General features: G+C 38.3%; 1 protein-coding gene across 4 annotated transcripts in view; it reads right to left on the bottom strand.

Moving 5' to 3' along the window:
- Positions 1 to 203: 203 nt before the first annotated feature.
- HS3ST5 (heparan sulfate-glucosamine 3-sulfotransferase 5) overlaps positions 204 to 27,434 on the bottom strand; it is a 190,450-nt gene continuing 163,219 nt past the window's right edge. For all 4 annotated transcript variants that reach the window (XM_064412976.1, XM_064412977.1, XM_064412974.1 and 1 more), the window contains 2 exons: positions 6,500 to 6,638; positions 204 to 1,952 (listed from right to left, as the gene is read on the bottom strand). In XM_064412976.1, coding sequence (XP_064269046.1) covers positions 1,022 to 1,952; positions 6,500 to 6,606 — 1,038 coding nt within the window. In that variant the 5' untranslated portion in view covers positions 6,607 to 6,638 and the 3' untranslated portion in view covers positions 204 to 1,021. The remainder of the gene's footprint in view (positions 1,953 to 6,499; positions 6,639 to 27,434) is intronic.

Consider the following 27,434-nt stretch of genomic DNA (forward strand, 5'->3'; position numbering starts at 1 on the left):
CACAACAAACAGCAACAACATTCTTTGAAGTGTGCATTACACCAGATTCCTAGAAGGATGAGCTTTTTAATAAACCCTGCCTTGCCACTTTTCTCAACTGTCTATATACCAAGCTTACCTGAGCAAATCTCTCTCATACATACTTATGACCTGTCTAAGCTAAGGGACCACACAGACATACATCAAGCAAAGGTGAAAAGCCATTGCACATATAGGTAATTTTAATCCATTCCATTTTTAAATACCACAATAAATTTAATTTTCACAATAAATTAAATAGCCATATTCAGCTTACAAAATAGAATTACTTAGTGTGAAACCAGTATTTACAAACATTGTACACTATGTACACATGTTTAGCTTTGTCGACACACAAGTATAGAAGAAAAAATTATTTGACCTTTTCTTGACACATGATTGACATGCTACAAGTGACACTATGGTCCATACAATAAAACAATAGTGCAAACTCACCACAGGAACTCTAAAACAATGTAGTTTGTATGAGATAAGATAGTCATTTAAAATAATAAGAAAATAGTACTATTCACTCTCATTGTAAAAATTCAGCACTGTGCTTAAAGTGCCAGTATTCCTTTAGCAATACATATACCAAATATAGCCTCAAGATTATGCTTTCCCACAGCTTTACAAACTTTTGACATGAATTTTTATGGCATAAACTAATGTTCTGCTTAGATCAATAAGTATGTCGCATACACACCACTAAGCAAGAGGAACACTGACCCTTTAACAGTGTCTGACTTTGTTTCCCTAAATACTTCCTTTCCCTTTATTATTATATCTTAAAAGATGCAACTATATTGACAGTAAATTTATGTTAGTTACTACTCTGTAGAAAAATTCGATCCCACCATATATTTGGTCACACACTGCATTATGTACACGTATGCATGAAAAAAGTTACTTTGCTAATCATATCTATGAAAAGTGCATATTTCAGCAGAGACATCCTATTGCATGCCTCAGGTGCAACAGAAAGTGTTGTATGAAGTTTAGTTTAGGGCCAGTTAAATGTCCTCCCCGTGATCTGGTAAAATTTTTGATTAAAAGGATGGAAGAACTTGCGCAATTTGGTAATGACAGAGGTGTCCACTTCTGGATGGATGCGTCCCTTGCTACCTGCCAGGCACTTGTTAAAGACAATGTTAAATCGCAAGCAGTAAAACCCTCTGGTGGCATTGAAGTATAAATTGTATTGACTTATCCTCGGAGGAAGATTTAGGAACTTCTCAACCAGCTGGAGTTCTGGCAGTGGTTCTGTTATGAGCCGGTCTCCATCCACAATATGAAACTGCTCGATTGGGAAGTATTTTAACCACCTCTCCAGATGTTTCGTGTAGATGCTGGTTCTCACTGCCTTGTACTTAGTGTTCACTTCGCAGGTATTAGGATCAATTGCCAGCTTCTCAAATTTATAATAAGTTTTGTTCTTTCTTTCCTTGCCTTCCAGCACCTGAGTGTAATCAGAAATAGCTCTTGTGGTAGGTTCCCTGACAATGATCAATAATTTGATAGATGAGTTCATTTTGTAAATCCTTTCAGGTACTTCCTCGGTGATAAAATACGCGGGGCTTTTCTCAATTGTTATTTGATGAGGATAAGAAAAAGGCATTTTTTTCCGGTACCACTCAATTCCCTTGGCATAGTTTTCATCATTGTCAAAGAAGTGAATCTCTTGAGAAGCTTTGACCACTGCAGGGTGAAGGTTCAGCATCTCCAATAGTGCTCGGGTGCCTCCTTTCCGCACCCCAATGATAATGGCCTTGGGAAGCTGCTGAACCAGATTGTGCAGTTGAATTTGTTCCTTGGTGGCATTGCCCTTTCGAAATTCATGGAGCAGACCTCGCTTGAACTGCAGGGCTCGCAATGGGATTTCGTCCTGACCACGGGGTCCAAAACGACCATCAATGGGGCAGAGGGGCTGCAGTCTGCAAGCAAAATAAGAGGTACTTGTAAAAAGAGGACATTTCTTAAGACAAGTTTTATGTACAAGGGAATCATGCTTTTAGGAACATATTCAAATGTAATGTGATGTGCCCATCTTTCAACTCTTATTTTATTCTGCCAGTAGTTAAATAATTTGCAATTATTTTTTTAGCTGGCAAATTACTAACTTGTCCAGTCTGCCCTTTGCCAGCATAGGAACTATGAACTCTTCTTGGGTCTTCTTGAACCTTGCCTAAACGTCCACATTCCTCATTATTTTGTGATGGGTTTGGCAGTTTTTAAGGCATTCTAAGATGAATTATATTTGGACATTTTGATCTGAAAATCTAGTTGATTTAAGTAATATCTTTCCCACACTTTTCTCATTCTAGCCTGAAGTCTTTCCATTGTGTTGATCCAGACACGGCTTTTTTAGTGAAGAGAAGGGAAAGGGATGAAAAGCAGATTTCTAAGCATCACCTTTCAACATTTCTCCTCTTTACAATATTTCCAGTGTTTCTCTGCCAGTCAGAACCAGAATGTTCAAGGTTCTGATTCAGATAAGATTAGCAAGGTACAAAAAGACTGGCAAGAAGGGTTTTAAAAAATAATTTTATTGCATTATTACATCAATGATTTTTTATAATCAGTCCTGTATCCTCCCACTGAAGGGACTCCTCCCACTTATTTTTTGTTGTATTATTTCTTCTTTTGCAACTGCATTTTTGCACTATCCTTTTATCTTCAGCTACAATTATTTGCCCTCTTTTCTACTTTCTAATTCTTTGTTCTTGTATCGGATACCACTGGATCCAAGAAGTGGTTCAGTAAGAAAAATGTTAAAACTTTACTTCTACAGAACCTTGAATAAACTCTTCTCTCCACTCTCAAATCAGCACTTTTGACATTATACAAGACAATGTGTCACTGAAGATTAACTTGATGTTCACAGAGAGTTTCCAAGATCCAACAAAAAATATTATTACTAATTTTTGGAGGCATGCTCTCCAAAATTAAGGATATGTAAGAACAAAAGTTGTTTAGACAATTTTAGTGTGAGCTTGCTGTGCACATATATTATGATACAGTTCTTAAATTACCCAGCTGAATGCTATTATTTTTCACAGGACCCCTGCCTTAGCCAGTATGCCAGATGGGCAATGCTCATTAATAGCTGTTTAGGTATTCAGTATTTATTTTAGTTTCTCAGCATGTGGTCCCTCACTCATTTACTATACGTTATTCAAAACCTGCTTTCAGGACATAATTATTTATTTCTTTGTGGATTTTACATCCATCACTGCTTGTTGGGGTCTCTAATTTGACACTGATTCTAGGACAATGGATGGTTGGGACAAAATAAGTTTGATCCCCCTGGCTGACCTGTTAGCTGCTTCCTTGATTATCCAGATACTGAGAGACATAGCCTGTCCAGACAGAGCCAAAGAAACAATCCATATGACATTTCTGGGTTCACATGGGCTCTAGATAAGTCCTACAAACTAATTAGAAAGTGTGATAAAAAGTGAGTTCCTGTTATTTCTTTTCTCAAGTGTCTACCTTCTTCTGTCCCTTTCCTCTCTGCCATCTACTGAAAAAGCTTGCCTTGGTGGCAAAGACTGAATCATTGAAATACTGATGTAAACCTGTCGATGTTGGGGGAAAAAAAATTTAACAATGCTACAATTTGGTCAGACTGTGGTGCAGCCGGTGAGAGCCTTAATGCATCAGCAAGGTGGCAGTTAAAAACATAAGAAAGAGAAGCTGCAATTGCTGTCTCTGTTCTCATCCCACTCCTTCTGTGCATTTGTTATTTGTTTTCAAGCAAAGAGGATTCCACAACAGCAGTTCCAGGCCCATCTCAACTAATTTTATCTCTTGCTCAAAAAGACAGCTAGCACTGTCTTCAGTGTAACACAACAGCTTGTCAAACAGGGTGGTTTCCTTTGAAAATAAATAAATACACAAGATATCCTCTAGCCTAAGGGAAAAGACTGGATGTTTTTAGAAGTCCTTCCTCAGCCTTTATATTTCAGGTTTTTTTACTCTTTTCCCCTGATTCTTCTCTCTCTAAACAACAAAAAAGTAATTTTTAAAAGATCTTCGCAGTGGTAAGTAAAGGGCAGATCCTCACAGTTTAATCCATGATGTAACTATTTACTCGTACATTGCAACATGTTAATATTCTTAATTGTCTGAGTAATTTTCCCTTTAAATAACAGTTATTTGCTAAGAAAGACTATATGACATTTATTATATCATTGAGTTGCTCTCCCAAAACAGGTAATTTCTCAAGCTGCTACAGTAAAACTTTACAATTATTCTTCTTGAGAGATCCCACCATAAGCCAAGTAATCTCCAGGAGCTGTATTTTTGAAAAGTTTCAAATCAGCTGAAGTAAGTCTGAGCAATCTTAATGAGCTATCTCACCTGATCCAGAATACTTGCTAATTTTCTTCCAATGGAGGTGTCACAGCAGCAAAAGATTATAAACCTGGTTCCAGCAGGAGTATTTTGTAGCATGGAAATCAGATGTGGAGGCTCCTGGTACTGCCAATCAGGGAGTCAGGTAACTCAAAGACTAATCCAGATATGCTCAAAATTGCCACAGAATCTATCTGAGCTTCCACATATGAAGCAGATCCATGCACTCAGGAGCTGAAGGAAGGTGGCCTCCCCTGGAGGGAAGTGCTCATCTTATCAGATTTTATGACTCAATGAATCACATAAACTAGTGGTAATTTCCCTTTGGGCCTAAGGAAACTCAAGACACTGCCATTGGAGAGCCTAATATGAGGCTATTAAACATGAGCCACCCCCAGCTTGCTTGTTCAAATTAGATCAGCATAAATTAAGCATAAATGAATCTGGATTTCTTCCTGAACAATTAGTTATTCCAAAGTCTGTTGAAGCCACTTAGCATCCTTTTACTGAGAGATTCAACAATGATGAGGAAGAGGAATACCTCTAGTTAATTCATCTGTGTCTTGTCCTTTCTGGTACTTCTTTCTCTCTCTATTTCATAACAAATCCATACACAGGACTGCTTTTTAGCAGTGTGGTATGCTTCACACTGGGTAAAGCAAGAGAACAAAACTGAATTTTACTGCCATTGGCAACACTATGTATGAAGCCAGCGGAATTCATTGCTGCAGGAGGTCAGCGAGTCAAATACTGTGGCAAGATAATTTTATAACCATCAGTAAATTCTATAGATGTGCAAGCATAGATAATAGGAGAAGGTTAATTAGACTTCATGCCTCTGAGCATAAAATATACTTTTGCAAGGACCAGTAAGGATTTCTGCCTCCATTTACTGAATCACATTAGTCTCAGTGAAGTTTCCACTTCTGAAGCATCAGAGACGGTTTGACCATCAGGGGAAAGAAGATATATGTTCCAGGGCTTAATGAGCAATACATTTGGTCCTAGCTGAGTACATTGTCTCCTTCTTTTGGAGAGAATTTGAAGAGTGGAAGAAGGCACCCAGTGACCACCAATGGAGCCCACTGTTATCTAGCAATGGAGAGTAGGTAGCTGTTTTCGCTTTCCAAGCACTGCATATTCACACAGCATTGTGTGATAATTTTGAAACAAACTAATACTTTGCATCATTTAAAAGAAGGACAAGAATATAGCATTAACACTTGCAAACTGCCTACCTGCTTCTGGAAATCTTGTAGGCCTTTTTTCATTAATGACTTCTAAACAGCTTTCTTTATTTTCTTTTCTTTGTTGTGTTTGTTTGTTTGTTTTGAATGTGTTGTGACTTCGTGTAGCACCTACCACAGCAATCCCAGGCCATTTCAAAGCTGACAGGAACAGCAGTGTCAGTGCAGGTAGCACTACTGTTGCACTGTCAAAAACCAGTCAAAACTCAGCCTGGTCAGAAGTGCCGAACAGTCTTTGATTTTCTCTGCTGTACTTTCTACTACTCTCAAGGAAATCATTTGCAGAGAAAACCCACTTATTTAGCACATTCAGCTACAGAAAATGCCAGCTAATTAACATAGTTAAAATTCTCAAACCCTGAAGCAATCTTTCAAATGAAATAGTATTCAAAATTTGACGAGCTGCTCTGCAGGCTCATACTTAATTTTAACTACCACTGTAGCACATTAATTGCTTGCTCACAAATTTAGAAAAGGAGATGTATAAATACATCATAACTGTTTTGCTGAAACTAGAGGTCAATACACAGATGTACACAGGCAAAATGAGCTACTGTAATGACATTTTTACTGGATGCTAGTTTATTTCTTCTCTGAAAACAAGTGTCAGTGTGTTCAGAATACAAATGGACAAACAGAAAAACTTTGACAGGGATGACTGTGACTATTTTCTTACTCTCTTCTCCAAAGGGTAGGAATAAATAATGAATACCACATTAAAATAGCCAGTCTTACTGTCCTCCTGGACAAGTAGAGTCTAAGAAAAAAAAAAAAAAGCAAACCAAAAACCAGAGCATGAAAGCAATCAGACCCTTGAAGCAGAAATTCAGACAATCTTAAGCCATTCTATGTAAGAGAGCAGTTACTTAATGACTTACCTATCCAAACTCCCAACTCTGGCAACTAGATATAGGAGACTTCCAATAGCAAGGCTGCCTAGCACAAAGAGCTTCTGTCTCAGCAACGCCTGCTGTTTGAATAGCATGGCCCTCCATCAATCTTCAGGACTTCTTCAGTCTGCAGAGACAAGAGCACATAAAACACTCATCAGAAAGTATAGTATTAACTACTGTAATAATACTATACTATACTATAGTATTATTAAACACTGCAAGGCAGTGTTTAATCAGGTGTTGCAGCTGATTAAGCCACACTTGCAAAATCTTTGCAAAACTGTAAAATAGGTAGTTAAATTTCTTTTTTTTTTTCTTTTTTATTTGCTACCATTTTTCAGTCCCACATGGCAATATATTTGGGGTAGGATGATAATTCTAGGAATGATAGTTCATCTGCATCTACTATTAGTAGGGCTGTTGGATAGCCACAATGTAGGTCTTTACTGTAGAAGCTCATGTTGTAATAGGATATCTTGTTAGGTAAATATGTTTAGATTTTAAGCCTTTTGGAGTCAGAGCGAGTTAGATTTGAAGAGAGATTTAAATTCCCTGATGTCAAGTGAAGCTGCAGTAATGAGGAGTTAGGCTTGCAGGTCCTGTGTACAGTTTATGGAGGCATGTTTACTCTGTCTCTATGATTATTAGAGTGTATGCTGGAGAGAAATCCAAAAAAGATGTCATGATTCATGCCAGCAAGTCAACTATGGCAGAACTGAGAAGCAGGTAGCTGGAGTGGGCACAATAATGTTTATTTGGCATCAGTGTATTCTATCAGCTGTGTCTGTGCTGGACATCATGGTCTGTTTTGTGGAGAGCCATTTAAGCTCCTCACCTGCATGACACCAGCCTTGATTGTCACCTCAAGACCTGCTGGGACACAAACCATCACCTTTGAAATAAATCTGTCTATATCTCTAGCTTTTAGCAATACCAAACATATATTTTAATTTCTTTTTCTGATGGGCTTCAGAGACCATCTAAATCCCATAGTTGACCATTGCTTCAAATACTATAGTCATAGAGGCAGTCTGGAGTAAAAAGACATGACCTTGTGCCAAGAGGATTTAATCAGGAGGTTCCCAGCCAAGGCAGAAAGAAGTGCTGAGTAAAATGGTCTTTAGTTTGATTCTTCCTCAAATATTACATTTATGTTCTGGACTGGATTACATGTGTGATCTGTGCAGATGTCTTTAGGAGACTCAGACCTGGGATCCTAATATGTTCTTACATGAACTGAGAGGAAAGATCAGCTCCTCCTTTCAGAGCATAGTCAAAGATGACATGTTTTTTTATTCTGTACCAGTTCTGAGCTTTCTTGTAGATAAGTAGGAGAATTAAGTTTCAATCATTTCACTGATTCAGGAGGGGTAAAGCCACGCCATTTACTTACCTACCTAAAATAATGCTTTCATCACCAAATAGTACAAAAAATCATAAATATAAATTGTAATCACCTGAAATATGTATTCAAAGTCTCATTCTCTTTATCAGGGAATATTTATTGTATCATGAAGCAGTTTGAACAAATAATTTTTTTCCAAATTTTATCTGGACTTATTATGAACAACTTTTGATGTCAAGTTTCTTAAGTTTTACTGCAGCAAAGCTTCTTCTGCACTGCATTTCCTTATTTTCCAGCCTTAGGATTTACATAAAGCAAGACTGGCATATATTATAAGCCTGAAAATATATACAGAGGCAGAATTTTTGATGGGAGTGCAATATTTGACCGGCCACTGCTAAATACAGCCTGAAAACATTTCTTTCCATTTCTGGAAACATCTTTTTCCATTTCTACCCATGATATTAAGTTTTCGGTCCAAAAATCTCCCTTAAAAATCCAGGATACATTCAGGGAGATAATACAAGCTGGAAACCCTTCCCAGTAGGCAGTACTCATGTAGCCTGCCTGCCCCAGTGCTGGCTGGGTTTAAAGGTGCAGAAGCAGGACATTCCAAACTGGTTTTCTTCAAGAGTGGTTGAAGATCCTTTCTGAAGCACATTTATTTTACTGCTATAGAGAAAGCTTTCTAATTTCAACCCACCATCTCTTGATAAAAGAGCTATACAATGCTGAAGTTCTGAGTCTGACTTGGTCTCTAAAACACTTCCGGTGCAATAATAACTCCTTTTGCAGCCAGGTCACAGCTCAGGATAACCTATCATGCAGGATAACTAATCATACAGAATGTATTGCTTTTTATGTAGATAAAACCAACTCTATAATAAGAATTCCTAGATAAGATCTTTATTGCAACAAGAATAATATGAAACATAGAGTAAAAGGAATTTGCAATGTAAATAGAGAGACAGAAGAATTGTTACCATCCTCTAAGAAATAAATGAGGAGCAGAGGTACAGAGAGATTAAGTGATTTACTCAAGGTTACAGAGAAAACCTGTAACACCAGTAATATTAAATCTGAAATAATTCCTTTCTAGTGCTTTAACTACATGGTAAACTTTAGCCTTTTTATAATATTCTTTTTTTTCCATAAAAATCATGCATAAATGAGGAATCCTATACATTGAACAAGGCAGAAAATATGTAGTCAAAGTTGAACTATTAAGAAAAATATCTGTGTCAATATGTTACTGTTAATTACTCTTTTAACTATTTAACTTAAAAAGATCAAATAGAAGGACATGAAGAAGGGAATGAATTTTCGTAAGTACCAGGTTTTAAATCTTTCAGTGCTGCTCCTTCTAAATGAAGGTTTCACTTCAGTGCTACAACAATAAACTTTGTCTCTCAGAAAACATATACATATTCAGCCATCTATACATTAAACTAAGGTGCTTTCCATGTGTTCTCCTTTATACAGGCTCTTGGACCCCACTTCAGCCCTGCTTGCAAGCCTTAGTAAAGCTGTGGAGGTCATCAGGCCACAACAAAATCAAATTAATGACAAGCTGTTTCCTGAAATATATTCCACAAGGCCTCATGACCTTAATATGAATGTTTGAAATTAGAGTCAATACAAATAAATAACCAACCAAACCACAAAACAAACACAAACAAAGCAAATCAACCAACCAAAAAAGCCTCAACCAGCTCCAGTTTTATATTTGCATGTATCTAAGTACGGAAAACTTTTCCACGGAATGACAAGTATTAAGCACACACTAGAAACGTAAAGATGACATTATTTATTTTTTTGTTTCATTTTTGTTTTTATTTTTAGCACATAGTTTAAAGGCTATGGAAGGACTTTTATTCCAGAGAGATGGTCTCAATAAAACTTTCTCTAGATGTTAGTTTTTTTCTTGAAAAAAACATAGAAAAATCATATTTTGACTCTAGAAAAGGCTACACCATGCAATGTATGTACTGAGACAGCTCTGTGTGCAAGAGGAGAAGACTGAAAAAAACATTTCTATTTAAGACACAGAGTTAATACAATCAGAATGTGATTAAGGTGAAGCTCCCTAAGGCGAAAATGTTGCTGGAGACTAACACAGCAACACTTAAATGAAACGGAAAGAAGAAATGAAAAGGAAGAAATTAAAATTCTGGAAAGTATTATCAGGTGAACAAAGTTTCCTGTAAGGAATGCACACTTTTAAACTTTACAAGGAGCTGGAAGGCAAGATAAAATGTAATCCAAAGTGACAAGAGTTTTAGCAGTTATTTCAGGAAAATATGGGTGTTTAAAAATTTTTGTTCTCTTTTAGGGACAAGAGCTGAACTGTCGCAGAAGCTGCTGACCAGTGGGAGGAGGGTTGGGAGAAAGCTGCAGGCAGAATTTTCCCAGTAGCTGAATGCTGAATGTAGAACTCCCACCCAAAGAGATGACAGCACACTGTTGCACAGCTCCAGTGGGCTTGCATTAGAAATATCTATCTTGGACAATTTAGTTAAATATGCATACAAGAGGGTTTGTTCCTGGCTATCTGAGAGTCATAATACTCAAGGAGCAACACAAGTAACTGAATGCATGATTTGTAGAAATGTGTGAAACACCAGGTATATTTAAAAATGTGGTTTGTAAATTCTGTGTAAATTAAAAGTAAAATGTGGTTTTGTGATTTCAGATGTACATCTGATCTGAATTGTTAGACTGACACGGTACAGTTCAATAAAGAAACATGAGAAAGTAGCCTTACCAGTCTATTGATGTGAATGCCTCATTTAACCCTTTTCCCTACATTCCCATTTTGCTGGTGAGAGGATCAGGGTTACTGAGTGAATTGCCCAGAGAAGACAGTACAGCTGCGTAGAACTCTGATGATAATACCAGCTGAAAAATAGGTGGACTGTTCCTGACAAAATTAAGGGATTATGTATAAAGGTAGATAGTGGGTATGCAGGAAAAATAACATAATTTTTTTGTGAGCTGTTGTAAAAGTTAGTTTTTGGTTCAAGTTAAGGGAAAGTCAAACGAGTAGGAGAAAACAGGAGAAGAAGCATACTAGCAATGATGGCATTACTGATAAAAATCTGAATTGTGCAGAAGCACAGAAAAGAGAATCTGCTGCTATAATCATTTATTCTAAATAAACAGACAATGAAACGAGAAATCTCCAGGAACTTGTTTGCAAATGATCAAAGGAAAATTTTTGGACACATAGGGCAGACATGAGACTATGTTTTAGATAAATGAATAGCATGTGGTTGATGGATGGAAATATAAGAAACAACAACATCCTTTTTTTTTTGCAAACAGGCTGAAGAGATACAGTCCTGATAGAGTTATGTGATTAATCAAAATGAAGTACAAACCAAAGGCAAATATGCACAAAGGAGGCTGGAAAAATAATAACTAGGATGTGGTTTTTATTAGTATTTTTTAAATTTTTTTTTAAATTTTATTTTTATTTTTATTTTTATTTTTCACACCAGCAGGGGTCAGCTGTTGACCAACAAATATTTGTTGTCATACACTGCAGAAAGATCTTTGAGTTTATAGGAGATTTAAATACAGTAATAGGAAACAAGTCAGGGAACTTGTCATTGAGAACGTTTACATTATGCCTCTTGAATGTTAACTACAGTTTCTTTCATTTCGCACTGTCACTGAAATTCATACAAATCAAGCACCTGGAGTTTTTCTGGAATATGAAATCACATGGTGATTGGGAAAGGAGGGAATTTATGCCTCAAACTGTGTGCATCCTCACCAGCTCATGGTATTAGTCATGGTCTGCCTGGAAGAGCCAGTCATATTACTGCTCCTGCTTCTCCTCCAGGTCCTCCACACTCCTTTTTTTCTGTCTCACTGCTAAGGAAATTCTGGGCTAGCAGTAAGGAAAAGATACAGTGCTGCTGTGCTTTTTCCCCAGGAGCCTGTGCTGCAGTGGCTTCCTTAATTGCAACAGAACTCTTGCACCACGTGAACAGTATTAAAGGACTAGAATGATCATGATAAAACAGAACATGATTTTTCATTAGAGAGAGGATTTTTCATTCTTAATAGCATTGAATGGTCTAAGAAGAGACAAAATGCTTCTCTTTTTTGACACAGTAAAATGAAATGGATAATGGGAACTGAAAGAATTGAAAATACCATATATTTTAGGGAATGATAAAGTGCTGATTCTGTAGAAAAGGAACTTGGATTTTTTCTTTAAAATTCCTTAATGGTTCATATTTTAATATAAAAAAGAAATTTAATTCTCATGAGTAATTACAGTTTTCAATTTTTTCCTCTATAGCATAAGCCTGAGATGGGATGAAGTAAGATTAATGCACACTTGCTAGACTCAGGTTTCAAATAAAGAAAAGAAGGAAATATTACATGGAAGAAGATCACAGATTCATATGTGTCCCTGTGTACTAGACCTGTCCTTTTCTCCTCATTACTCATATTGACTGAAAGAGTGGAGAAGAAAATGTCAGCAAAGCTGGTGGAAAACAATAAATAATGCAGATAAACTCCAACATAAAGATTTCCTATACTGTTATGCCACAGCTGTGACAATAACCTAAAAATACCCTTTTTTTGGGTCAGCTATTGTAGATTTTGACATTTAGGACTGTCTTTAAGCTGCCCTTGAAGCCAGTTCTTTGCGTAAAGAAGTGATGAAAGCCTTTCTCCAGAAAAGTTGCTAGACTCTGAGACCACCCACAAAATCAGCATCTGTATGTGGATGCTAGATAAGAACACATATGTTCATTTCTCAGAAGTTAGCACACCATCGGTGCTGAAAGAGTATTTGTGACTCATAATCCCCCATCGAGGCTGGATTGGGTAGCCAGATATCTGTGTTCTCTCGAGTCTATAGAGTGGTAATGACTATTTATTTAGTCCACTGCCCACAGGACATTTCACTCCAGACACATTGAAGACTCATCTACCCATAACTGCGCTATCTCTAGGAAGCTGCTGTGTCAAGTGACAACAGTACAGAAGGCCATAACCAGCTCTTTATCACATTCCTTTCTCAGCCTGACCCTTCCCTTTTTTTTTTTTTTCTATTTTGCACCTCACTGAAAGACATTGAGCAATATGGTGTTGGGAAGAGAGAAACAACTCAAAAGCTTGCTATTGACTTTGTGGTGCCCTGTGCCAAACAGATCTGCTGCCAGATTGTCAGAGCAGTTAGGAATCTCAGGCGCTTTGATGCCCTTGAGGTCTCAGGCACATCTGTTTAGGAAAACTGCCTTATTGCATCTGAGCCGGCGAGGCGGGCGGCTGCCTTCTGCTGAATGATGTCTGAGTTGCCATGATCCACGCTTAGCTACAGTGCTCCAGGAACATTTCCAAGCACATAGATCTTAATAGGACTTATTAGTCCAAAATACAGATGCCTGTCACCTTGCCAGCATCCTGAGTATATTGCCTAATACTGCTCTTCACAGAGCATGAGATTAATCTGATAGGGTTGGCCCCTTTCTTTGGATTAATGGTACTCCCCCAGCTATTTCGCTCCTTTTCTTCTGAAATGATCACCTTCCTGAAATGATCATCTTCCTTGTCTGTTCCATTTCTCAGGAATGGTGGAGCTGATGACACTGAGATAGAAAATCCTGTGGAAATGCAGTTATGGTTATAGAGAGGTTGTAACAGATACTAATTTCACAGTCTTTAAAAGACAATACCAGCCTTGTTTCTTCAAGACGGCACTAAAGCACTGGCAACCAAAAATAACAATAGTACAGGAAAAAAGGAAGTTGAAGAAAAAATTCAGTGACATGGAAGAGGGAAGCAATGACTGCAAAAGTCATAAGAGAAATCATAAAAGAAGGCCAATAGTTGTGTCATGCTAGGAATAAGCAGTTGCTTTTCAGCTCTGGGAAAGACTTAAAGAAGAAGATTATGAGTCTTCTGAGAAAAAGGTAGATATCCAGAGCTTTCTAATTTTGTGTTTCATTTAGGATCCAGTCCTCATCATGAACAGTTTCATTGTGTTGTGCAGGATAGAAAGGCAGAGAAGTATTGCTTAATATGATTTAGTGTAAAATAAAATTACTTTTTGTCACATACTAGTAATTTTGAAATGTTCTTTTCCACTGCTTAGAATCATGTCCATAGACAATTGCTCCTTTTTTTTTTATTTCCCTTGGAAAAAAATTACCCTTTCCCAAATAATATCACATCTCAAATAAGACATATGAAAGGCTGTTTGAACATTCCCTAATTAACTGAAACTGGCAGATAATTTAAATTAAATTTCTCTTAGATATAAAGCAAAATCTATGTGGCCTTCTGCAGCTTCTTGCAGTTCTGTTTTCTGGTGACTTCCTTTCAGAAAAGCAGCAAAACTGAACTAAATTCAGAGCATTACTAGCAGTTAAAAGCATTGATGGGAAAACTAACAGCAAAAACTTAACTGAGCTGCAAATATATTTTGACAGTACACTGCACTTACAGTAAATCTGCCTCAGTAGATTTTTGCTCCTGGCTTTTACCCCCCAATGAGAAAAAATACCATTGCATGAGAGTACCCTCCATGCCTCTTTGCAGCTCATATCTTTATATAGTGCATTTACTCATCTCATTTCTCCTATTCAAACTCATATTCTGAACTATTCCAGTGCTGATGAATAGACATCACACTGTCTAAGATGGAACACCTACATTTGTTCTGATTGGTAGCATCTCTGTCTTTTACTCTGACCCTTAATCTGAAACATGATCAGCTCAGACTGGTCTCTGTATGCAGGCTAAATTTCATAACTTCTTTGTCCTAATTGTCCCAAAGATTCAGTCCATTACCCACCTATATGTCTAAGCTTTTCCTGTGTGCTCCCTTCACCATTTTATTCCAGCCACTGCAGTGGTCTTTTCTCTGCCCTTGAACAATGTACCCATGCTTCATTCATATCCATTCTGAACAGAGCTGCAAAGGGCATTCTTCCATTCCAGCTCTCTCAATACACCACTTCTGTCTAGGCACACTTTTACCACCTTCCCTTTTTCTCTGTCATACCTTTCTGTCTATTTCTGTGCCTGCATGTCCCATGGGGCTTCTGCTGGAAGAACAGGGACAAACAGAATTTAAAAACTTGACCCTGGAGATTGTTATTTTTCAGAATGCAAAGTCTTGGTACTTCCCCTGTAAGTACTGACCACAACACTTCCCTCAGAAGTGCTGCCAATTTTAATGTGGAAATCTAAGTGAAAACATTAATGACAGTTTAGACAAGAACTTGTTAGTGCTCCTCAGTGTGGGAGGCAGACCTATTAACAGCTTTCCCTGAAAATGAAGGAGTTGGAATTTTCTGCTGTGCACGTGTTCTGAGGGCAAATCTTACACTGCTGTATTGACCTGAGTGACAGAATGTCACAGACATATTATATGAAAAATCCTTTTGCCAGGATCTTTTCTCCTGAGAAGCTGGGAAGCTTCAGCTTCTCCATGTTTTGCTGCTCTGGAATATGATTTGGAGAATTGTTTACCCAGCATGTGAAATTGTTTTTACTTGATGACCAATGACAGCCACCTATGTCAAGGCTGTGAGCAGTCACAAGATTTTGTTATTCATTCCTTTCCATTCCTTTCTAGCTTCTGATGGATCATTTCTTTCTATTCTTTTTAGTATAGTATTAGTATATCATTTTAATATAATATAATAATATAATAAATCAGCCTTCTGAAACATGGAGTCAAGATTCTCATCTCTTCCCTCATCCTGAGACCCTCAAACACAACCACAACAGATCAGAGATCATTTGGGTGGAAAAGAAGGGGGAAACAAGAAGACACAGCTTTTACAGTGTTGTGGTGTTACAGAGCTGCCCAGTGCTGGAGAGCTCCCCATAAATGAGCTCTCTGGTCACCAGACAGTCCTCTTGTTCTGGCACAGCCCATTCATTCATTTTTCTCTCCTTGGGCAACGTGAGCTTCGGCAAATATTACAGCTTCATGATTTTAAGTTCTAAAAAAAGAACATAAAAAGTCAACTGAAACATCTTTGCACATACATTACTGATAGGTTTCGGACTCAAGCAAATGCCAGCAGAGAGGTGAGTGCTTCTGATCTTTGCTGGCCCTCACACAAGGAAAGTTATTGAAGGGCTGCTGGCATGAGATGCATCCTCTCTCTGTCTCTTTCTGAGCAACTTCTTGGAGAACACTTTTCAGCATACTATTCATGATCCTTATCTGATTTCATGTTAATGCAGTTTGATTGTCTTGATCAACTTGGGATTCGTGGAATAGAGAGGATACAATCCTTTCTTTGTGGGTGCTTGTGACTTAGTATCACTTTCCTAGAGATGTGTTTTTTAAAATGAATTTTGATTTTTTCCCTGATCCATCATAACCACATGGTCTCTTCATATTTTTGGATATACACATATTTTGCCTGCATGGTAAAATATGCTAGAAATCCTGCCACTAGAAGCTGTCACTTGTTTGCCGCACAGTTACTGGTGAATCAGTGAAAGAGACAGAAGGCATGGATCTAACGAGATGGAAAACTCATGTAGTTTATCCAGAAACTTGAAATAACTGGCCTATGCAGTTCACATTTGTAAGGGTAATTACTCAAGGTATCTGTGGTTTGGCTTTGCTCTTGATGCTCCCTTACAGAACCTACAACCTGATACATTTTGGGATCAAGGGATGGCTGGAGCCTCAACCCTGACTATTAAGTCCAAATATGGAAAACTGTAAAATTACAGTACAAATTGTAACAATTGTAAAATTACAGTACAGTATTGCACAATTCAAAAATATCTTGATTGGGTGAGAATTAACCTCAGAATATCTCAGCATGCTGTCTACTTGGTTGTGAAACATACAAAACACTTCCTCATGCTCTAAAGGACCTTATATTTAAAGAAACTGCCATATGAATATACAATAAAGTAAAACTAGTTCTGTTTGTCCATGAAAGCATAGTTCCTAAAGGATCCTGCTTACAAATTGTACAGCTACCAGAGTGAGTGACATCTTATGTATGTCTCAACAGATGGAAGGGTTGATCTAATAATGAAGAAAACAATACTCACAAATAATTTATTTGTCATTTGGTGGGGGAAAAGAAGAGTGAATAATTTATATGGTCAATATTATTCAATCATCAATAGAACTGGTAGAATAATTTATACATTTACTTATGAATAATTTATTCATCAATTGATGGCAGGAGAAAATTAATGAAGTAAACAACATTCACATAACACTCAACAGGCTCTCAGAGGCAGGCAGGACAGGCAGGGAGGAACTGGGAGAACGGATCCCTTTTGTCAGGATCAGAGCACAGGGGATCACCAAAGGGCAGCTGCCCCTCAAGTGACTTCTGCAGCTTGCTGGTAGCAGTGACCTTCTTTCTCATTTGCCCGCCCCCATAGCAACAGATCTGCAGAGGTGCCCTGAGAGCACTGTGTGATTTCTTTACTTGTTTGGTGACTGTGGGAAGCCGGGTGGAAATTCCTGCTCTGGTGTTCCACCACGTCTGCTGTGACGGCTCAGGGCAGACAGTGCTTGCTCTGACATATGGCAGCAGAGGCTGGGGGCCCTCCCAGCCTCTCAGCAGCATGAAACTTGTCATGCAGCTGAGAAATGTGCTGGGCTCTGCTTGTGTACTCAGAGTAGGAGGCAGAGGGTTTCCCTCAGGAAGCCACAGGACACTATCTTCTGGTTTTGGTTAAAAAATCAAAACTCCAAGGAATCTTATAGAAAACCATATTGGTTGTGTAACTGAATTGTGCTGTGCCATAAAATCTGTTGCAAATTGCTGACATGCAGAGTTGAACACAACCCTTTTGCCCACCATATCGCTTCAGAATGTGACTTCACATGGCTGTGATCATCAAAATCATTTCAAGGCAAATCTTACCTGAATGCAACTTTTAGATTTCTTTAACTTTAATCTTTCCAATGTGGCTGTGGATGGGGGAGGTTTCATTCTATGTAATTAATCCAGAAACACCCCACTGCCTTCTGATAGCATTCACTAGTTTGCTCTGAGTTTGCTCTGCTGTCATTGAATGAATCCCTAAGAAATCTAGTCTGAACATTAACCAACAGCCACAACAGAATAATTTTAAAACAAATCACCTGGAAATGGATTTTTGTGTTATAATCACACATTGAAATAGCTGTCATAAAAATATAAATATAAAGTAGACATAAGGATGTGAGTAGAAGCCTTTTTTTTGTTCTCAATGTACTAAGTTTAATGGCAAATATATGTGTAGTTTGGGATGAGAACAGATGCCCTTTATGAATAGACTAAGTGGAGGAATCAGCTGGTTTATGTTCTCCTGTCAACTCTCACCAGGATTTTTCCACTCTGTTCCTTTGTTAGCTATAAACTGTAACTACTGAAAATCAAAAAATGAGGGAAGGTTTATGAATTATACACAGTCACAGTGTATTAGTACTCCATGCTCATCCTCTTGGGAGACACTGGAGGAAAAGCTTTGAGCAATTTCCAAATTTTCAAATGTGTTCACTATGTCTTTATCTCATTCAGTTTTTGATATGGTGCATAAATTATTTATTTGGACTACCATTATTTTGTTAGCTTGTGTTGTCCTCTGGCACCATATCTGCAGAATGATATTCATTTTGCATTTGCAATGAACTAAACTTAAAAGAAATCAGTTCATTCTTCCTCTATTCAGCTCTTATTCTTCAAAATTATGTGAGAAGGACTGAGATGTGGACAGAATTCTTTTTGACTTTGAATCTTCATTGCTGTTTTCATCCTGCTGTCTCACAAGAGGATGTAAATAAAGCTAATTGAAGAAATATTTCTGTTTTCTTCTCTGTCTCCATCTCTCTCATGGAAGAAGGAATATGAAACAAATTCTTTAACACCATTAGAGCTCAGTGAATTATGTGCTTTGCTAGTTAAATTCAGAGATGGATCTTTTAAAATATATTTTAAGTCTGTTACCTTCAGGTTAATTATTGAGGCTGTCTCATAACTTCCCAGCTGCAATAACATCTGAATGGAACACCTTCTCAATTACTTCCCCTTACCACATATAAAACAGAGACTAGTCCTTTTTCACACCCAAATGTACAATATTTTCTTAAGCAAATGTTTGTTATGATTGACTTCCTCCTTTGTTAATCCCATAACACACTTATATTCTTTCCTACCATCTCTCACCCTGCTCTGCTGATATAATTACCAAGTAGCAGGCTACCAGGAAAATTTCCATTTAACAATTTATATAGGTAGCTTTACATGTAAAAGAATGTGATAATGCACTGGAGCCAGATCATAGCTTAGCCTCATGGAAAACTTTGTCCTCGTTGTTTGATACAAGAACAGACACAATTACACCAGTCCAAAATAATTTTGCTTCTGCTGGAAAGCACCACTGCAATGCATCCCTTTCCTGCCCCTCCTCAGGACTCTTTGACTGAAGCCCTCTTGCAAAAAAAGAGGATGATCTAGTGTGAGGGGGCTTGTGGTCATTTCTGTCCAGCTGTGGTTCACCTGTGCAAAGAAGACCTGGTAATATCTGGTCAACAGTCCCAGTCTGTGAGGAAGTAACCATACTGAACAGCTGGCTGGGAGACACTGTGATGGAGCTGCCTGTGCTTCAGGGCAGTGGCACATCCCCACCTGAGGCCCCAGTCAGGATGGAGGATGGATGGCAGTGCCACAACTCCTTCCCCTGTGCTGTCAGCCATTCAGGCAAACAATCTGCTCCCTGGCATCTCTGCAACAGGGCCCATTCTCTGCAAATACTAGATCATAGCCTTGAATAAGGAAACAGTATTACAGCATTTCATAACTCTATGTTGCTAATGTCAGCTATGGACTAATTCACCGATGTCTTTCAAATTTCTGTCCTCTCTGCAGGTTCACTTTAATCTCTGTCTTTGAGGATACTTCTCTCATGGCACTATGAACATTCCTGCTGCTAACTAACCACTTTACTTGTTTTTAACTATATTTGTAGGGTTTGTGTGCATTAATATACTAATGTCCTGTATTACTTTCTTGAGCAATTCTTATTCTTGAGAAGGGCAGGCACTTTTAGTCTTCTGCGTTTGAGTAAAATTAATGTATTTAGTAGTTCTGTGGTACAGATCACAACTAAAAATCCAAGCAGGTGTGATTATGCCATTGCCCATGTTGTTACTATGAACAGAACCAAACATCTGGAGAGTGCACAATGAGATGAAGTACCTCTTACCTCCAAGTTAATGGTCCTAATGTTGTCTATTTAATAGTTGCCTAACAGACTGTCTTTGTAGATGTCTTTATGTTGTATTAGATGAAGCAAGGAAGTCACTAAATTCTGTTTTATAAAGCACATGTATGAGTAGGTAAAGAAAAGTATCACGGAGTTGAAGTTTAATATAGCAGAGAACTTTGTTTTCCAGTTTGTCCTTCCTCTTTGTGTTTGTAGAAGGTTTATTTATTTTTTCTTTTTTTTGTCTCTGACAGGTGCTGTTTCAGTACCCTCACCTGCTAAACCTGCAGAAAACAAGCCAAAATAGTATCAGCAGCAGCAGATTTATCAAACTATCGCATATCAGAAGAACAATTCTCACGGTCCTGGAGCAAGGCATTCAGGCAAGTGCAGGTGTCCTGCTGATTTCCTGCTATGGGGTGACTGCTGCCTGCTGTTCTCTGCTGCTCCCCAGTTTCCTGCTGATAGGAAGCAAATCCTGTGGAGAAGATGTGAGACTTCTGCCCAATCCACCCACTCTCCTGGGACACCAGGGACAAGCCATGCAGCTGGTAAGACCCAGGGAGAGGGTATTTCTCTGCACCTGCCCACCCTGAGATCCCTAGGGGCTCCCTGTGCTATTTATATCTTCAGGTCATGGATTTCTACATGGACTCTTAGGCTAACCACATAAAAACTATCACTAAGCCTCATTCTGTCTAACTTACCCCAAAAGGTTCCATTCCACATGAGTTTACACAGTGCCCAGCTTCAGGATTTATTCACACTGCTGTTTGAAGAACAGGGCTGAGTAAAAAGATACCAGCACTCGATGCACCTTCACACTCCTTATCTTAAGCACTCACAGCTCTAGCAAGGTCTGTTGGAGAAACTAGGTGTACGAATGTATTTGTACCCTTTGATGCACCAGGCAAAAAAAAAAAAAAAGGAAAAATATAATCTCTTTTATCTCTAAGAATGCTAAAAGTTTTTGTCCATCTATGAAAATATCGAATATTGCTTTGAAGTTATGTCTGTAAGCTGAATATTATTGAAATTCTAAAAAATTACCAGCATTTAGTCTTTAGTGTAAATGTAAAAGAAAGAAAAATTAAACCATCGCTCCAGTTGTCTCCAGCCAGTGAGAGATGGCTCTGCACAGGGCTGAGCATCCTGCTCCTTCCAAGGTCACTGAAGGGGCCAGCCCTGGCACACAGAGCCTCTGCAAATGTTATATCTGTTATTGCAGTCTCTGCAAAGATATAAATGTTACACAACAAGAACAGCTGCTGGGCTTATCCCTTGAACAAACAGAAGATAATGCAATTGAGTTTGCTTTTGGCCAAGAAAGGTCTGGCTTAATGCTTTAGACGGAAATGTGGATCAGATATTTCACACCAGTTTAACACCTGGAATTCTACAGCAGGCTCTAACCACTATGTTGCTGCATTTCTACACATTTCCCTGTAGTGCCCCAGTGTCCAGGCCTTGGGAGCTGCAGTGCTGTGAGAATGATGCAACCTCTCCTGCTTGTAAATGTCTCTCAGGTTGCAACTTTGAAAAGACAAACTCATTCTACTGACAAGTTCTTCCTTTGTTCAGGATAACCATTTTCTTCCACCAAAGCCTTCCCTTGCCAGCCAACAGGAGTAATGGAGCTGAGACCTCTACTGTGACTCAGAGTGCTTTGAGCTGTACCAACCATCTGCCTTATAGGAAGGCAGATCTGTTTCAAATTCCCATAGAAGAACAATACTATTATTACTGCTAATTAATAGTAGGCAAGGACACAAACCCATTCCAGATCAAATTAAGTTCTAATCAAAAAAGTCAGCTGTGATTTCTAATTGATTGCATTTTAAAATCAATCAGTTGGGTTGTGTGTGTTTTCTTCGCAAGATTCAACAGCTTACTGATGCTTGTCTTTTTAGGGGGACTGAGATTCAAGCAGAACTGAGAAGGTTTCTTTTTTTTACAGTGGAATTGACTTTTTAAATGGAAGATCTATTTTAATTAAAATTTTAAGTGAGATTTGTCAAGCTCACATTCCTCTGGAAGTTTACTATGAAGCTATGTGGAAAGAAAGATGCTCTATGTATTTATTCTCTCCCAAAAGGCCAGATGAAGTTAAAAGGAACCTCTGTGCCTGCTAGCACATACAGACCCCATGGGCCTCCTAAATTCCTGCTCAGCCAAGGCTGTTTCAAACAGAGAAAAGAAAATATCATCACCTCTCTTCATGATGGCAGATTAAGTTTTCCCTGGTTCCCTCTCTTTGAAAATCAGGCTCCAACATAACATTTATGGGTGCTAAAGATCCGAGAGGATTGGTCAAGTTTTAAACCAATAACATCAGCACTCCAACCAAACAGGGCATGATACAGTTGAGCTGGTTCACCCCCATCCCTTCTGTGTGTTATATTAAGAGTTTAATTTCTGGCTTTCCTCTTGCCCAGATTTCAGGGAATAGTTGTTGAATAGCATTTATCTGCAATTGGCCATGAACATTCAGAATTAGGAAGAAGGACAATCTATGGAGCACCTTGATCCAGACTGTGACATTGACAGCCTTGGGAAGTTACAATAGTATAACTAAAGATATTGGAGTTAAATCTTTGATGCTACAGGGGAAAGTTGTTAGAAAAGTCTAAGTTCCTAAATTCCTGGGCTCTGGGTGTATTATGACTGTATTTGAGAAAGGCTAGTAAGGAAGGGATATAATGTGGACTAAGCACTCTGTATTATGAAGGATGAATGAACAAATCCCAAATGATAACGACCATGGATCAGAGGAAGTCAATACCATATGACATACAACAGCAATGCAGGTAAACATGTCCCTAAGTGAGCTTAGAAAAACAGGTCAATATTGAGCCAATGATTCATAAATATGGAATAACCATAAAAATTCTGGGTTTCAGTATCAGAACACAAAGATTTTGGTTAAAGACACATTATATTAGTAAAGAAGCCCCAAACAAACAAGTCTACATTTCATCGAGACTGAAAAATCAAATTTATGTCTTGGGCAGAACCAATATCAACCCCTTTGGGACTTAGCTAATGGAAAGAGTATCTTACACTGGTGTGTACAATAATGGAGAGGTCACTTTACCTGGGACCCTGGACAGATGTCTCTGTCTAAAATGTACATTTTATTTACTTATAATTATTCTCCATGTTACCAAACCACAGTTACAGTTGCTGGAGAATCAATGTATATGTCCTCCTTGATATTTCCTTCTAAATAGGAGGAAGGACAGAAGCTGGCTTTGGTGTGTTATGTTCCAGTGTTCCTAACCAGGTCAAGTCTGTGAGTTGAAGGCCATACTTCTGAGGGACATTACAGTGCAGACATTCTCTAACTTCAGTGCAGCTCTGAGACTGACCCTCCAGAATGTGATTTTCCACTCTGAGGAACATAGCTGTCAGTCAATAACTGGTCTTCTTAACCCTTGCTTTTAGGAGAAGTGGAAAACTCATTATATTCTTCTTGCACTCTCTCTGTTTTCTTTAACTAAATCATATTTGCCACTGTAAAAGACCTATTGATTAATTTAATAGATCTTTTGCTCTTTCTACAGATTAACATCTTTTTATCTTACTTTTTTGATGCAATCTTCACTTTAGTCTATTTAAGCATTCTGAAAGCTTTATAGCATTTTTGAACTCTTCATTCTTTTGTCCCTTAGGTAGCACCCTGGACAGGGGTGAAATCACACAAGCACTCAGCAGCTACCAGCCACAAACAGGGCCCTTCCCCCTAGAGTAGTGTCTGGTGCAAAGATGACAAGTGCCAAAAGCACTTGTCACTCAGAAAGCTGACATCAGGATTACTGGGCTAAAAGTTGACTCCAAACCCCAACAGGGATGAATAGGAATACATAAAATATTCTTCTTTTTATAGCAGAAAAAATTCTGACTCCTCAGCTCTTATCTCTTCCTTGGCTAGAGCCTTGGGAAGTCAATCTGAGTGTGAAGCTGCAATAAAACCAGAGGACTTCAGCAGAGGCAAGGGGTAGACAGCTAATATGCCAGTGTGATAATGTGGTGTGTACAGTGTCGAGGCCGGAAAACCAGGATGCAATACTTAATGATACAAGTGTCTACTCAGTTAGTGCCCTAAATGTCAAAAGCCTCACAAAAAAATTTATAGAGACAGAAATCTTGCTCCAGAGCCACTTTCCTCCAGATATTAGTGTTAAACCATGACCTATCAGTGTGCACTGTTCCCATTGAACTGAATATTTAAGCTTTCTCACAAATTTCCCATCTGCATAGAGCAATTTGTTTGTTGATGTTTAGACATGATTGACATAATTCGACAATCTGGCTTATTAGCTTGCTTTGTAACTATGTAAAATGCTGACAACGATTATCCCAGTTGACTGAGGACATGCTTCCTGTGACAGAGTAAACAAATGCAGTAAAGGAGGCTTTTTTCCAAATGATTGCTCCAACCCCCTAATGAGACTGCTAACTTATTTCATCAGGGTTGCACTACACCAAGTGTCTTAATGAATCCTCAAATCACAAAGCTCTGTTTCCTGAGCCTGAGGTACAGCAGCTAGAATTGTATGCCTATGGACTTTTCTCCTGTCTTTAGCTGCATGCTGCATTATAATGAACCTATTTATTATACTGCCTGCAAAAAAGACATTTCTTTAAAAAAAAAAGTGTTTCAGAGACTTAGTTTCAAAACCTACCAAACTCCTTAGAGGAGTGCTTCCTCCTATAAATCAGTGCCTCTTAATGGAAAGAACATGATGAAAGAATGAATAATGGTCAGTAAAAAAAAAAGGATAAATCAACCTGATCATTAACCTGCTTGCACAGTAAATTCTCTGTGCTCTGAAGGCTGGGATTTAAGACAGTTTCTCTAAATCAAAGGATTCTTATGAATCCTGTTCTGCAGCTCCTTTCTATAAGTTATGTTTGGGTAGTCAATGACCATGTGTAGGGCATGTTTCTCAGGTGTTCATAGATATCAGCAGTGATTTATTTGAATAAAATAACACATGGTGTTCCCAGGAGAAAAAATCATTACTTGAGTTTTGGTGCATCTAATTACAGTAAGTCTATCATCCTCACCATCTCTTCTGACTATCCAGGGAATTGGCAGACTTTAACAATGAAGAAGAGAGTGCTCCAGTGTCCAATTAAGGTTTTCTTTGAGGATTAATAAATCATGTCTCATCAGCCTCACTGACCCAGAGGTGTTAATCTTCACCTTATCACTCTAATCTTAAAGCAAAATTCTGCAGATCAAGAGCGGCAGAATGGTTGAGTTAATTGTTCCATTAGGCTGATGAAGTCTTTATATCAGTATCCAATAATACACTATTCCCTAAGCGTGTTTTGATGCTTTGTTACAGAGCAGAAAACAAACAGCAAAAACAACTGCCACAGCTATTTGGCATAGGTGACCAGTAGCTTGAGCTCAATACTCAGCTCTTCTGCTATAACTGAGCTGCAGTCACATACTGGAAAAAGATACTGAGAAGATGAGAAACAGCCAAGAGAGGTTTTAGCACATCTAAATGCAGTTGCAAGAGGAAACAAATCATGTAGTCAATAATGGAAAGAAGACTTAACAGTTATCTGCCCTGTAAACAATATCCTTGATTAGAAGACATAAAAATTCTCTTTTATTTAAGGGCAAGGATCCAAGTAGTTCACTGCAAAGAGTTTTTTTCACTGACAAGTCTACAGTAATCATGGAGAGTGTGGCAAATTGAGTTAAAATATGCTCCTAAGCACTACAATAAATTAGAAATCACATTTTAACTTGTTTGCAGCCTACATTTATTTGCTCTTTTTTTTAAGTAATCAGGCAGGTTAAATTCTTTTGTCACGAACACTCACCAAAATACTGAGCTTACATTAAAAATCCGTTTAATAACCGTTACTTTTTGAACAGTTCCTTCTCCTGATCTGAGTTGGGCAGGAAAGGAAATGTCAACTGATACCTCTCAGGGTCACACACTTCTGTGCCACTGAACAAAGAGAAAGGGGGACGGGATCAAAGCCAGAATAATTTCATGGGGTTGGTAGAAGGAAAAGGAAGAAGGGCTGGATTTCTAAAGGCTTTTGAATGTGTGATCTATATTCCTATTCACACAATATTTGCTTCCATACATCTGTCTTCTTTTCTTCTAAACAAAACACAAGACTTTCCGTCTTCCCACTCTGTCCCACTCCTAAAGCAATGGAACTCAGATTCTTCCCTCTTCCAAGTACATGACTAAGGAATTTGTGTTGAATTCAAGAGGACAGAAGCATCTCCTGGAAAGTGTTAAAGAAGGTTAAAGTGTTGGGTTAGAGAGAGGAAAATGAGTAATTTTTTCTCCCTCTTTCTTTTCATGTGAGTCACATACTATGCTCTTTTCTGAAATGCATGCAAAAACTCTTCATTTACAATCTGAATTTACCCTGAATGTATCACCTGAAGAAGCAAAGAAAACATTAAACAACAAGTTTATTTACATTGTTTGTCACAGAGATTTCTCTGAAAAAATGGACAACTACTATTTCATCCATACTATTATTTAATTTTTTTTTTTTTTGCATACTGGAGATATTTCAAAAAGATTCATCCAAAAATAAAAACAGATAAGCTATTATCATGTCTACCCTCTGAGTCCTGTGCTGAGAAATTGAACATATCATTATACTGACTTCAAAGCATTTAATCTGTAAAAAAAGACAAGTGGCTTACTCATGAAAGTGTGCATCTTATAAAGCCCCTAGATAGGATCATTTAAATGATTAATTTAACCAGTACAGTTTTGAGATAAATTGATTTGCCTCTTTCCCCCTACTTATTATCCTCTATCCTGTTAAACAACTTAGTGTTTAACGAAATACTACCAGACATAGAGCATTCCCAAGGTCACTCTACTAACCCTCCTTCAAGACCCCCTGTGAAATCCTCTAGTATAAGACTGTGAGCAAAGCAAAATTAATCCTCCCTTGCCCTCCAGCCTAAGAGGATTCAAACTCACATATCTCACCTCCCAAGAGAATTGCAGCCTCTTCATCTGTGTGCTGGTGTCTTTATATATGCACATGCATATGCCAGTACCCAGAGACAGAGAGAGGGACAGAGCACTTTGTGCAGCTCCTGAGAAAGCTCTTTTGTTTTACATTAAATAATTAAAGATTCCTTGGACCAGAGAGCAGGACAGAGCATGACCACAGGGCAGCAATTAGGGCACTCAGCTGGGAAAGAGGACTGTTTTCTGCTCTTTGCTTCAAAAACTACCTGCTATTTAAACCAGTGGCTGCTCTGAGTTTTTCCCTCTGCCCTGCCTGGTGAAGCATGTGAGCCCTCACCTTCCAGGTGACTGGTTAGGTGAACCAGCAGGACTCCCAGGAAAAGAGATC

The sequence above is a fragment of the Passer domesticus genome, chromosome 3 (genome assembly GCF_036417665.1).
Source record: "Passer domesticus isolate bPasDom1 chromosome 3, bPasDom1.hap1, whole genome shotgun sequence".
Lineage (NCBI taxonomy): Eukaryota > Metazoa > Chordata > Aves > Passeriformes > Passeridae > Passer > Passer domesticus.